Here is a 14,248-nt window from a genome sequence, read left to right as displayed (position 1 = left end):
GTGGATTTTTACACATCCAGCTTTTCCAAACAGTCCCTAATCTGTTCTTTTATCATTGTTGGGTGCTTGCCTCCTTCCCAAACTGTTGCCAGGTGCAGTAGTCCAGGAGTTGACCTTGCCTGTGAAGACTGAGGTAAAAAAGGCATCGAGTACTTTAGCCTTTTCCACATGACCTGTCACTAGGTTCTCTCCCCCATTTAGTAAGGGACCCAAAATTTCCCTGATCTTCCTCTTGTTGACATACTTGTAGGAACCTTTCTTGTTACCTTTCACCTCTTTTGCTAGCTCCAACTCCAGTTGCACTTTGGCCGTCCTGATTTCATCCCTGCATGCCCAAGCAACACTCTTATACTTCTCCTTAGTCATTTTTCCATGCTTCTACTTCTTCTAAGCTTCCTTTTTGTGTTTTAGATAACTGTTTCTCAAAACCATGGGTCACGACCCAAAAGTGAGTCACGACCCAAAATTGGGTCATGACAAGAATATATGAAAGGGTCCCAGACAAACTTTAAAAATTGATTCTCCTTTAAAGGACAAAAATGTTGGAAACCTGTGGCTTTTCTCTTGCAGACTGTCAGAGTTCCAGTCTGCAAGGGGCTGCTTTGGCACCCCCTTCCCTCACACCCACTCCCCCCTACCCCACATACCTATCCCCTACCCCACACATTGGGGGGTGAGGGTCAGTGGGTCAGGAGTGAGAGGCACTGTGTTGGGACTGGCCATCAATGTTTATAAATGTGCCCTTGTACAAAAAAGTTTGAGAATCACTGTTTTAGATCACTCAAGAGTTCCTTGCCAAGCCAAGCTGGTTTTCTGTTATACTTGCTCATCTTTCAGGATGGTTCATTCCTGTACCATCAGTAAGGTTTCTTTAAAATACAACCAGCTCCTCTGGACTCTTTTCTCCCTCAGACTAGCCTCCCAGGGGATCCTGCCCATCAGTTCTCTGCATACAATAATTTGTTGTGAAGTAGTGCCTAGGACCTCAGGCATTAGTTAAGACTGCATTTGTGCTAGGCGCTGGATAAACAGAATATAGGTGGAGATCCCTGGCCCCAAATATATACTATATTCAGTGTATTCACAACTCTTTTAAAGCTCTTATGTTTATGATTTGTTTTTGCAAACCCTGGTCTCCATCTCATTTGTAGCAAAATATCACATTTCAAATACCATTCTCTTCATTAGATGTAGAACATATGGTTGGTGTCTTTCTTTGATTGAATGAGTATAATCCTTTTAATTATGTTTCTGATGAGACTAAGACATTCAAGTTTGCTTTTTCATTCTTGTTATTGAATACCTATTTGAATTTCATGCTCTGAATATGCCTAAAATTCAACTCATGTTTTAAAAATGTTTATGGAAAACACATACACAAGATAGGAGAAGAACAGAACCATGCAAACTTTTCAAACTCTGAGAGAATATTTGCAGAAGTTCTTTTAAAGTGTTTGTTAAATTGTATTTACCTAGTGTGTATGGAACAGTGGATCTAATACCTAGACATGCATTACAGAAATAAACTGAATATAGATATATTTTGTATTTTAAAACTCATTTTTGAACAGAGTGACTTAATATTTCTTCTTGCAAGAGAAAAGAGTTAAAATTCATAAAACAGCATAGTAGAGGCTAATTCATGGAACTCACCTTATGTCTTCTTACTAGTTCTACTTAGGGGCTTTTTGGTGCAGAGCCAAAGAACCCTATGGTGACATCCAGACAAGTGCAGTCATAAGACACATCTGCAATGCCACATAGTGCACAATAAGCCATTCTCCATGCTGCAAAGGAGTAGTGCAGGGCGGGGGAGAGGGCTTACCCCTAGATATCCCACACACAAAAAAAGAGTGAAGTGGTGCACATAGGGACAGCATGTGCTGCTCAAAACTGGAGCCTGGCTGATCTCCACTTCCGCAGTCCAGGACCTCAGGTAAGGCAGCTGGAGTGATCCCAGTGCTGGCCACAGCCCCCCGTACCCTACAGGGGGTAACCTGCTGTGTTATTCCTGGGGACAACTAGCTGTGGTATAAGGTGCTTGTTGTCCCCAGGGAACCAAACATCCATGCTCGTGTGGACATGGCCTATAAATGTAACTTTCACAGTCTATTCTCACTTTGTGATGTGATCCTAGAGAAAAGTCAATCGTACATACATATTTGCTCTATCAGTTACTGTTATCAGCAATCCAGCTGTGTTTTATTTTCACAAATTTTGCAAGAATTAAGCTGTTATGGACCTAATAATCTATGCAATGAAATCAGAACCATAGTTCATACAGTGAATGGTGAATACTGACAGACTGTTTTATTAAACATGAATAAAATCATGCTGTATTTGCTTTATAGTATCACATGATGCTTTGCAATCATCTGGGAGTCTTGGATGTCTGTGGGTTTGGATATCATGGTATGATATAGCTATGAAATTTTCAGGTGAAGTTATCCATTTGTATTGACAAACAAAACTTAACATACGTGTTGACAGTTCTTACTATAAAGACCCTGACATAGTTGTATTTGCTATTAATTAAGGCTCTCTATGTGATAAGATTTTGTGGCTGAGAGTCCTAAGTCAAGTAAGGGTAGGCACTTTATAAAGATGCAACAAGAAGCACATTTGGACTAGCAGAAGACAGGTTAGAGGTGCCCTTTATAGACTAACTGAATCAGAGATGCATAAACTTTCATGAACAAGAGCTCTCTTCCTCAGATGTTATGAAAACACATGCACAGATCAGGCTATCAAATAAAGAGAGAGATTTAAATACAAAAGATGGAAAGGAAGGAGGTGGGGGAGAAGAGGTGTGGGCAATACTGATGGAGGCAGAGAAGTAATAAATCCATAGGGACAAAGGGATAAAGAAGCTAATCCAGATAATGGGATAAAATTCTGTAGTCCCTCTTTATACTTAAAAAAATCCAGCCCATGGATGATTTATTGTTCTGCAATTTTGTATTCAATTTATTTTTTAAAGTTTTGCCATTTAAAAACAGCTACATTGAGTTAACAGCATATCACTACTGGAACAAATAATATGGATTATAATATCCAAAATTCATTCACCTGCAACCTTTCTGACATCATATGCCATCACCTGCTTATAGTGCCCCTCTGCTATCTAAATTCGACAGACAGGTCAATATCCATGTGTAAGAATCAGGGGACACCAATCAGACATAAAGTCTGAAAACAGACAAAAGCCTGTGGCAGAATATTTCAACCTTCATGGACATTCCATGTATATCTTTGCCCCTGTGCATTTATTACTTGTTTGCCTCTCTCATCGCTGCCCTCCTCCCTTCTCTGTCATTTTTATTTACATCACCCTTTATCTGATAGCCTGCTCCGTATGGGTGCATCCAGACAAGCACGCACATGTGTTACCCTGGGGACAAATGGCAGCAGCACACAGCTGTGGGGTAGGAGAGGCTCTGACTATGGTACGAGAGGCAGGAGCCAGCACTTGGGCTGGCTTTAGCAGCCCTACCTGGGGTCTTGGGCGCCTCTGGAGGCTGCAGCTTGGCCAGCAGCTGGAACACAGCTCTGGCCAGCCAGGCTCTTGTTTCGGCAGCACATGCTGCCACCATATGCACCACCCTGCTTTTTTTAAGTGCAGGGTTTTTTGATACCAGGATTACCTAGTGTCAAAAAAACCCCATGCTGTTAATTTGTAGCTCAGGGAACACCTGCATGTGTGTCACATGTGGTGAGTACATGCAGGCGTTCCTCATCAGGATCTACCCTTTATATCCTTTCATAGTTTCTGAAGAACTGAATTCCTTCTAACAAAAACACATGCTTCTCTGATGCAGTTAGCCATTAAGGTGCATGTATACCCTGCCTTCCACCTGACTTCAGACTAACATGACAAACTACCCCCATCTTCTGGACTGCCATGTTGCAGTGCAACGCAGCAATATTTTTGCTTACAAAATAAACAGTACAATAGTGGCACATTCCACATAGCAGGGGCAGGCAATTATTTTGGACAGAGGGCCACTTACTGAGTTTTGGCAAACCATTGAGTGCCGCCTGATGGGCAGCCCAGGGCAGATTAGTATTAATTTTCTAAATTTTTTAGAGGCCCTGTGGGCCGGATAGAATGGCCTGGCAGGCCGCATCCGGCCCCTGAGCCACATTTTGCCCACTCCTGCCACATCGCAACATGAACAAACAATCCCAATCAGCCTTGCTCACAGAAGTGGAACCACAACTTAAAAACTAGGACCTTTCTTATATCAATAAGCACAATAACTTAATCCCAGTTTCCCGAATAATATTAGTCACCAAGATTTTCACTGTGCTTGTTTTCAAGCAAGACAGCTACTCCATTCAGTGAAACTATATGGTGTCCCACAACTATGCTCAAAGCATCCTTTATAAATTACCAGTTGCCCTGTTACTGTCCTCTAAAGTGAAAGAACAATCTGCAGTATAAAGCAGACTAAACTCTACTCATTCCCAAACTGTCACTAAGAGTGACAGTTTTTGCTTCCCCTTTAACTTTGCAAGTCTGCTCTGCATCACATCTAAGTTTCCTGTCCAATTAAAGATTTAAGTTTCCAGGGCTGGCTTTTACTCCTTGAAACCAGACTACCAGAGTTCGGTAACATTAAGGGAAAATAGGTGCTATGCTATGTATTTTTGTTCAGGGAACCTGCATTTGGGACTCAGTGAAATGAGACATTTCCTTATGTTTCTTGAAGTTTCTTCATAATTTCCAGGGGCAGTTTGCTTCATTAGTACAAGAGTAGAAGGAACAGAAGAGAAGAAAAGCAGAATGGAACAAAAATCTAGATTTCTGCTTCTTGTTAATTCTGTTTTCAGGTGCCTTCCTTATCCCTTACATCCTTTTCCTAATCATTGCTGGAATGCCATTGTTCTATATGGAATTAGCACTGGGCCAGTACAACCGGGAAGGGGCTGCTACCGTATGGAAAATTTGTCCACTTTTCAAAGGTAAGTGCTAATACTCTGCCTGGTTTGAATAATGTGGTATCGCTTTCCCTGTTTTAAATAAAATTATATCTGATGGTTTATTTCTTAACCCTGTAATATTAGAAGCAGCAGAAAATGTTTATCTAGGTTATATTGTAACCCTGACCCAGAAGTGGCTGTAGAGTGACAAGCAGCAGGGGTGAAGAGTCTAGTTCAGTCCCCATGCTCACTGATGTCTTTGGCATCTTTGCTAAATCTTCCATCAAGGATACCAATTAATGCCACTGGTGGTGCCTTTTGTTTTCAGTTATGTGAATGTCCATTCATATTTGTCTTTGAGGTTTTCTTTTTGAGGTTTTAAAAACGAGTTAGTTTTATAGAAACAGAACTGGACTGGAACTCAGAAGACCTAGATTCTATCACTGGAGTGCTGGGCAAAGTCAAGCAAGCTGTCTGTCCACTCTGCGCTTCCTTTTTTTTTCTCATTTGTAGATAATGATACTTTATAAAGTTGGGATTTACAGATGAAAACCATTAAATATAAGTTGTTGTTATTATTTCATGCGGTTAATGAATACTGTCTGTTGGCACAATGGATACTCGCCAATGGCATGGAGTAAATGACTAAATTTTTCTCTTTCCCTTATTATGTTGTCTACTGGGTACAAGTTAAAACTAACTAATTAACTACCACACCAGTACTGCATATTACTTATCCATCCAATAGGTGGCTCTGTGTGTGTGCATTAGGTGATTAGCTCAGGTGTTTTTGGAAGGAAAATGGAAGAACTAATATATGATCAATGAAAAATATTACTATTTCTTAGACCTACTAAAGAACTATTACTAGCTGGGAATGATTTAAAAGTGCTGCACTGGTTTGGATCAAGCCTTCTAGGTAGGATAACTTCTACAATTTAGAGCTGTGTGAAATTGCTTAAAAACCCGTCTGCAAACTTAACATTCGGACCACATTTGATTCACAATGTGTGAAGAACTTCATAGTGGCAGTCATTGCATGGTTGACCCACAGCTTGGTTATGCGTTACACTGAGCTAATGTCAATCTTTTTTTTGTTGAAATCCTCTATTTTTCCTTTTTATGGAGTTAGCATTCCAAACCAGGAAAACATTCTGTCATTTTAACTAGTTACATTCTGAATGCAATTTCAATTGCATCCAAAACTCAGAATGATATTAGAGACATGCAGGGTTCAGCTACATGTGTGCTTTACTGTGGAGTTGACTAATTAGCTCCACAATAAAGTGTCACCTTCTATACATGCGCCTCTATTAAGGCGTAGTAAATTAATTAATTCTGCTGTACAGTAGTACTGTCCGGGTCAAGTACTATCCGATGGCAGGGTTATTTAGTGTAACACAATGCACGTGTAGATGGTAACTGGGGCTGGCTGGGGCATGAGGGTGCTCCAGTGCAGGGGCTGCCTGCTGGCTATCCCCACACTGTAGCACCCTCATGCCCTAGCCAGCCTCTCCGTAACATATTTTGCTGGTGGGGAACAGCACTAGGATGGAAAGCTGAGCCCCTGGACCCTGTGTCAGCTGGAGCTGCTCTGCCCAGGCTGAATATGCTGTGGTCTTGGGCGCACACGTAAATACTGAGCCCCGGAACAATAAACTCTGGCCTGAACTGCACCAGAGTTTATTGCTAAGTGCTAATTGCACATGTAGATGCACCTACAGAGCTGCACAGACAGGATCCCATAACAAAATGTGAGCTCAACATTTTTTTAAACAAAACAATTTATATAATCCCATTACCAAACCCATAAGCCATACAATTACCCAAGAATCTGGACATCCCGACACAAACAAACACCCACTAACTAATGGTTTTTGAATGCATTGGGAATTTTGCTAGATCCAGGATTACAAAACTAGGCTCAAAACTGCAAAGAATCTGATTCAAACATCTGTGAACACAATAGTAGGCTTTTGATTTCAAGCCTCGAAAAGAAAAGGAGAAAAGAAAACATTTTTCATTTCAGTCTTGCTAACATTCTAGCTGCATTTATTAAGCTGAGATTTTCAAGCCTGCCTACACGCACATTAGTATTGATTGTTATTGGGCATGTCTACACATGCCCCCCATGGTGCAGTTGTTGCTGCTCCATCACTTAATACTTGCTTTACTCTGTCCCAGAGGTGCACAGTGCTTTTTAGCAGCTACGTCACCACAACAATGCTCTATAGTGAGGTAGCTTGTCACTATGATGATGTAGCATTGGCACCATGGTTTGTGCCCACGGATGCTACATCGCTGTAGTGTGTTGTTACAGTGACATAGCATCATCTGTAGATGCACCCACTGAAAATAATGAGAAACATTGTATTATGTTTAAGTCCCACCAGTGTCATAAACTGGGTAGAATTAGCAGAGTTTCAAATTAAAGCTTCTGATAAGATACATGAATGCCTTTTATAGCTAAGTCCTCACAGGTCTTTAGATATGACTCTGGGTTAACTCAAATCCTTCACTGAAATGAAAAGACTCCAGCCTACCCTCAAAGTTATAACAATTACCTAAGTGAAAAATACCATGCTGCTAATTTTAGCTGTGACTATTATTGTAAATTTAGTACTGTAACTACAGTTGAGCTTTCTTATAATGCATGTGATTAAAATACATCTTGTAACCTTTAGAAAACAGTCCATTTGCATCACTAGATTTTTCAGGGTTTATTTTAGCAGTGTGGGTGGGATAAAGTTTAAATAAATACATGTCTGGATCCAGAAAGAAGGGAGCCAATTCATTTTTGGACCAACTGTCTTAATATCAATGGAGTGGCACCAGGGATGGGTTTTGCACCACTGCCTTTGGATTTCCACATTAAATGTAAATCATTATCACTTCTGAATGGTGGAACATCTAGTTAATCTTTTAAAAAAAAAATCCCATTTCAAAATGGTATGCAATATTCATGGAGGATGACCACATATTCTAACATATGCCTTCTTGGGGAATCTTCTGTTACATACATTCCTGGTGGTTTATGTGCAGGAATCAGTAAGCATCAGCCTTCAATGATGTAACAATGCAATCTTCTATACACAGTTCTGACAATGACCTTCTACTCTGAACTGCTGTTAGTAGTGGGGCCATCCATTAAAAATGTCTGACTGAGAAATGTCAGCTTTCATGAACTTGAACAACTCTCCCCAGTATTTCTAAGGGAAAGCCAGCTCTCCAAGACACAATGGGAAATGCTCAAGGTAGAATTCATCCTTGGCTGGAAGAACATACATGAATTTTGGCTAGGGATAGAAATTACACGTCAGTCAGTATAAGTAATCAGAAACTAGTTCAAATCTGTAACACAACAGAAGTTCAGTGCACATAAACTGCTTTCAGAGTGCCCCAACTGGCTTAAGGTAAACCTGGATAGATGTTGTATCAGACTTAACTGATTTAGCTTAAATTAGTTTATTGAATGTCTGTCCCAGATCCCCTCCAGATTCAAGTTAACTCACAGTCCCCCAACATCCCAGGGTACTTTGCACCTTCCCCACAAACACCCAGGGAGGGTGAGTTAGCCATGGCCCAAGCAGTCTGCTTCAGCTGAGCAGGGAGGCATGCTCTAGTGCCCCAGGCTTCTGACCTGGGCCACTGCAGGCATGTGGCTGCATTTCCAGAATCAGAACTGAATGTCTGCTCACCTGCTTGTTGGTTCAATCTATGCAGCTTAGACTAACTTACAAAGGTTGAATCAATTCAGTCTCTGGTTTTTTGTCTATCTGTATTTAGCCATACTGTGTAGCTCTGTTGAAAAAAGGAAGTGGCATAAGGTAAAATTTGGCCTGAGGCTGATATTCATGATGACTCAGAGTCAGCTAAATGCTCTTAAATCACTTAAATCCTTCATTGGAACTACAGGCCATGTGTTGACGAAACAAGAGGCATGTATGTATGACACTTTAAAGCAGGCTAAATGCTTTTGCACCACTTTAATGGTGTCAGTGTTTGCACTCTTTGGCATCATATTGTGCATTAATTCCAGCTGCTATAGGACATTCGGTAGCGTAATGTACCTCAAATGACTTGGGGTGCAGCACACTAAAAATCATAGTTTCATAGTAGCTAGGGTCAGGAGGGACCTGAACAGATCATCTAGCCTGACCCCCTGCCACAGGCAGGAATGAATGCTGGGTTCACAAGACCCCCAGACAGGTGATCATCTAACCTCTTTTTGAATTTAGCCAAGGTAGAGGCGAGGACCACTTCCCTAGGAAGTTGGATACAGATTCTGGCCACACTAACTATAAAATATTGCCTCCTGATCTCTAACCCTATCTTTAAACCTATTCTCCATCAGCTTATTACCATTGTTCCTCATCACCCCAGGTGGTGCTGGGGAGAATAGGGCTCTTCCTATTTTCTTATGATTTCCCCTGATGAGTTTGTAGGCAGCTACCAGGTCCCCACTCAGCCTCCTCTTGCCGAGGCTGAACAGGTTCAAGTCCCTCAGTCTCTCTTCATAGGGCCTGTCCTACTGCACTCTCACCAAACTGGTGGCCCTCCTCTGAACTCTCTCCAGGCTGGCCACATCCTTTTTAAAGTGCAGCACCCAGTATTGGATGCAGTACTCCAATTGCAGCCTAACCAATGTTGCATAGAGCAGGAGTATCACCTCTCTAGACCGGCTTGAGATGCATCTTTGGATGCAAGACAAGGTGTGGCTGGCCTTGCTGGTTGCGGTCTGGCATTGGTGGCTCATATTCATCTTGGAGTCAATAATGACTCCAAGTTCCCTTTCCGCCTCTGTGCTTTCAAGAGGGGAACTCCCCAGCTTGTATGTATGCTGTGGATTCCTTCTCCCAAGGTGCAGCACCCTGCATTTGTCTATGTTGAACCCCATCCTATTCTCATCTGCCCACTTTTGTAGTCTGTCTAACTCTAGTTGCAGCCTGTCTCTCCCTTCAAGTGCCTCACCTCGCCCCACATCTTAGTGTCATCAGCAAACTTGAACAATGTGCTTTCAACCTCCTCGTCCAAGTTGCTGATGAAGATGTTAAACAGTGTGGGCCCAAGGACTGAGCCCTGGGGGGGCCCCACTGCTCACATCTCACCAGGTTGAGTATGACCCATCTAAACTCCTTCAAGGAGTTTTAGTTTGCTGCCCCTACAGCCCAGCAAAGCACTGGGCTCCATGCAGCTCCACGGCTCTGCAGAAAGCCCTGCAGGCAGCTGGGCAGCAGCCCAGGAAAACAGCCTCTGTCTAAGAAAAGCAGTGAACCTGATCCTTTTTTTTTCTTTCCCCCCCTGGAGCCTGCCTTAGCTGCATGGGGGCCCGGTGCTTCCCACCACAGCTGTGGTGCCCCCCAGAACCGCCCAAGCCAGGACCATGGGTGCGTACCACCTGGGGGGAGGCTGCTGCTGCCACAGAGGGAAGCACCAGCTCCCTGACACAGCCCAGGGACTGCTCCACCCACTGGCAGCTCGCCCTCCCCTTCCTGCCGGAGAGGCAGGTAAGGTGTGTGCACGACATGGGAGTTTAATCAGCCCTAAATTGAAGCAGTGTTTTTTTAAAACCCACTGCTTCAATTTTAGGCCCCTGTTTCATCTACACATGCCCACAGTCACCATGCCCCTTCCAGGTTCATGACTGAATTGCATTGCCTTGGTGATAGAAGCCCATGTTGTGAATGACAATGGGGATGAGCCAGGAGAGGTATTGAAGCTTATGGGATGCTGGTTGGCAGGGACAGTAACCATTGGTGCAGCCCATAGATAAAAACAGCAGCCCATTATAGGGTCAAAGGATCTTGAACTTTCCGTGTCCAAATAATATAGCTTTATGCAGGTGAACTGAATTTCACTCTTACCACACAGTTTCTGGTCATCTGCACTAGTTAAAATTTCCCCTAGGAATACAGAACATGGACTGTACCAGCATTGAATTGTAGTGTTTTATCCTTGAATTGCATAATTTATGTTTTCTGGTGAACACAATCAGTTTTCCTAAACACCAGTCAGTCTCATGAGATCATTAGTTTAACTATCATTTTTTGTGGCCATCAGCTGTATGTATAACCCTTTTATAGCTCTTACTGAGGGGAAAAGGAAGATAATCTAAAATTAATTTGCAAATTAACCATGGTTTAGCTATTAAGGAATACTTCTGGGGGGTATTGTTGTATATGTAATGCAATGTATAATCAAGTTTTTCTTTGTCTTTAGGTGTGGGGTATGCAGTGATACTCATAGCTCTTTACGTGGGTTTCTACTACAACGTTATCATAGCTTGGTCTCTGTATTATCTGTTTTCATCATTCACATTTGAACTTCCCTGGACGAAATGTGGCAACAGCTGGAATAGCCCAAACTGTACAGATCCCAAACTCTTCAACGCCTCGGTGCTTGGCAATGGTACCAAGTACTCCAAGTACAAACTCACTCCTGCTGCTGAATTTTATGAGTAAGTGTTGATTTGTCATTTTTCTTGCTTACAAACTCCAGATTAGTTCAATGGTTTGTTCTTTTGTCCAAGAATGCCTCTCCAGGGAGGTAGCATGAGTCAGTCAACAGGCCTAAATAGTAGGAGTCAGAAACCCAGGTTTAATACCTGGCAGCCATGCCACTGATCTTCTGTATAATATTAAGTTAGTCAGTTATCTCTCTGTAGCTCACCTTCTCTAGCTGAGACAAAAAACCCCCACCATTAAGCAATAGAGATTCAGAGCAACTATTAAGTCAATCTTTCTTTCACGTGCAGCTTTTCATTATGCACAGACAATCTTAAAACAGTAGCATTTATATCATGACTGAAAACATGACTAAAATTAATTTGCAAATTAGTTAATTAACATGCACAATAGAGCTTACTGAATTATTTGAAACCTAGGATTTCATTTACTCAGCTATAACTTCTTGTTCTGCTTGCCTGATTTCTTGGAGGAAGTCTGTTTCTTTTGCTTTTCTTTTGCTGCTTCAAAGTTTAGAATGAGGAGAGGGCAGCAGTTGAAAAACATAAGACTGATCCTGCTCCCATTTAAATGAAAGGTCTTTCTGCTGCTTATCAGGCGTCACCTGCACTTTAAGAGTCTTCAAAATAAAAAGAGTTTAGGGTAGGCATTAGACCCATTACACATGGGCTTAAAGTACAAAACAAAAGTTTCTGGGATCCCTGGACTTTATATGAAAGATTAGTTTTAGGATTATTTGAGCTTGGGTAAGAGGAGCTTGGGTAAGAGGAAAGGGAACACTTGCTGGGCATTAGGCTAATCAATTGCTGAACTGGTCCTTCTGCTTTGAATTTGTAGCCAGGCCAATGTATCAGTATCAGCAAGGTCTTCTGTTGGACCACTGAGACACTGGTTTTATAACAGGCAGCCTAGCACATTCCATAGTATACTGAACAGGGACATTGTAGGTCTGTGGTTGTCTGACATGTTAGCAGCTCTTTTTTCTTCTCAGCAGTTGGTAATTTGAAAGGTCAGAACCAACGGGCAGAAAGACAGTTTTGCTAAACTTAGAGTTTTGAAAGAGATTAATGAGTAGCTGTGAATTTCTAGGAATTGAATCCAATGCTGAGTAATGCCAGCCAGGAACTCAGCTGTCTTCCTAAAGAGAAAAAATACAATGTCTTGGTGGACTGAAAGCAAGAAAGGGATCAGTCATCACAATAAATTGCAGTTTGTAGGCAGTGGAAGAACATGATCTTGAAGTGAACTGGGAGGAGGTTTTTGAACCAAGGACTAATGCTTCAGACTGATAATCACACCACTACAAACATTAACATTAATGTCATTTCAGAAAAGTTTTCTTTTTACAGCTGGTTTGTGGTTTTAGTCTTTTTAGCATAACATACCATAAGTGCACACTAAGGAATATATGGTTGAAAATGGTCTCCTAAACTATACGTTAGAGAGAGACATTAAAAAAGCCTGCGCCTGAAATGATTCAGTCTTTGCAAGTTCGTCTAAACTGCAGAGAGTGAACTGGTTTGCAAGTGCATAGACATTCAGCACATGCCTGCAGTGGCTCAAGCCAGAAACCCAGGGGTGCTAGAGCAGCCCTCCCTTCCACAGGGAAGTTGAGCTGAAAGAGGTGGGAGTGTCCAGGCCCTAGCAGGCCCATCCCAGCAGCTCCCTGACAGCTGGGAGCAATCTGCGTACACAGGGCTGCCTGGCCCCAGAGGGGAACTCTTCCTTCACCACCACAGGGCCAGGAGGGGGGGGTCCAGTTCAATGCTGGGGGGGCTCTTCTCCCTTTTCCTTCCCCCCCAACAGAGGAGTGAAAAGGGGGGCTCTGTGAGGCTGCTTGGCACCAGAGAGGGGACTCTTCCCCCTGCTTCTCCCCCATTACTGCGGGGTGGGGTGAGAGGGGCTCTATGGGATGCTGCCCAGCCCCAGAGGGGGCTCTTCCCCCTCCTCCTCCCCCCAGAGGGGCAGTGAGAGCACAGAGCTCAGCTGGTCAGCATATGGGAGTGGGGGGTTATAGGGACCCCCCTATCCCCCCCATGGTGTGCAGCAGCAGGAGGTGGGGAGCCAGTGCTGTGCAGGGGGAAGAGAGTGGAGTCTGCCTCATCTCTGCAGCTTTGCTCCCAGAGCCTGAGCCTGAAGCATCAGTCCTCGCAGCAGGGGAAGCCCTGCACTAGAGCCAGCTGCTTACCCTTCTCCCTGCTGTGGAGGGAGCCTCACCCCCTGCTTTCTCGCAGAGTCCACCGCCCCTCTGAGTGCAGAGTTGCAGGCACAGGGCAGCATCTGGGCAGGGCAGTATTGCATGGAGCCCCTCCCCCCAACTCTGCAACGGCAGGGGGGAAAGGGAGAAGGAGGAAGACTCCCCATCCAGTGTCTCATAGAGTCCCCCTCCCCAACCTGGGAGGAGGAAGAGGGGGAAGAGTTCCCCCCCAGCACAGAACAGAGCCCCACCTCCCAACCCTGTGGGACAACTGAAGGGGGCAGGAAGAAGGGTTAATTCCTCCTTCCGTCCCCTCTCTGCAGCTGGGGTCTGCCAGCTCCAGAGTCTATGGCTGCAGCCCTCTTCCCTTTGCTCCCTGGCAGACCAGCTGACCCTGACTGCAGTGGGGCAAGACAAGAAGGAGGGAAGAATTAACTTCCTCCCTGCTCACTTTGCCTTAACAGGACCATGCCTGCTGGTGTTTCTGCTGTGGCCAGGCCCTGCTCCAGCTAGAGAGCAGAGGGGCAGGTTTAGCCCTGTGGGTGAAGCAGAGACCCCAGCCCAGTCCAGACAGCATGCCGGGATGCTAGGGGTGTCTGGTTTATCTTAAACCAGCAAAGGATCTGGAACAGATATTGCATAAACCAGTTTCATAGTTTCATAG

At 43.6% G+C, this 14,248-nt stretch overlaps 1 protein-coding gene across 2 annotated transcripts in view; it reads left to right on the top strand.

The window, feature by feature from the left end:
- The window catches only part of SLC6A2 (solute carrier family 6 member 2), a 117,317-nt gene that overhangs the window by 27,529 nt on the left and 75,540 nt on the right, over positions 1 to 14,248 (top strand). For both annotated transcript variants that reach the window (XM_019535696.1, XM_019535695.1), the window contains exons 2-3: positions 4,834 to 4,965; positions 11,143 to 11,380. In XM_019535696.1, the coding sequence (XP_019391241.1) occupies positions 4,834 to 4,965; positions 11,143 to 11,380 (370 nt within the window). The remainder of the gene's footprint in view (positions 1 to 4,833; positions 4,966 to 11,142; positions 11,381 to 14,248) is intronic.

The sequence above is a fragment of the Crocodylus porosus genome, unplaced genomic scaffold, assembly GCF_001723895.1.
Source record: "Crocodylus porosus isolate Cpor-Errol unplaced genomic scaffold, CroPor_comp1, whole genome shotgun sequence".
NCBI classification, from domain to species: Eukaryota; Metazoa; Chordata; order Crocodylia; family Crocodylidae; genus Crocodylus; species Crocodylus porosus.
Note: the sequence above shows the minus strand (reverse complement) of the source record. Positions and strands in the feature narration are given on the sequence as shown.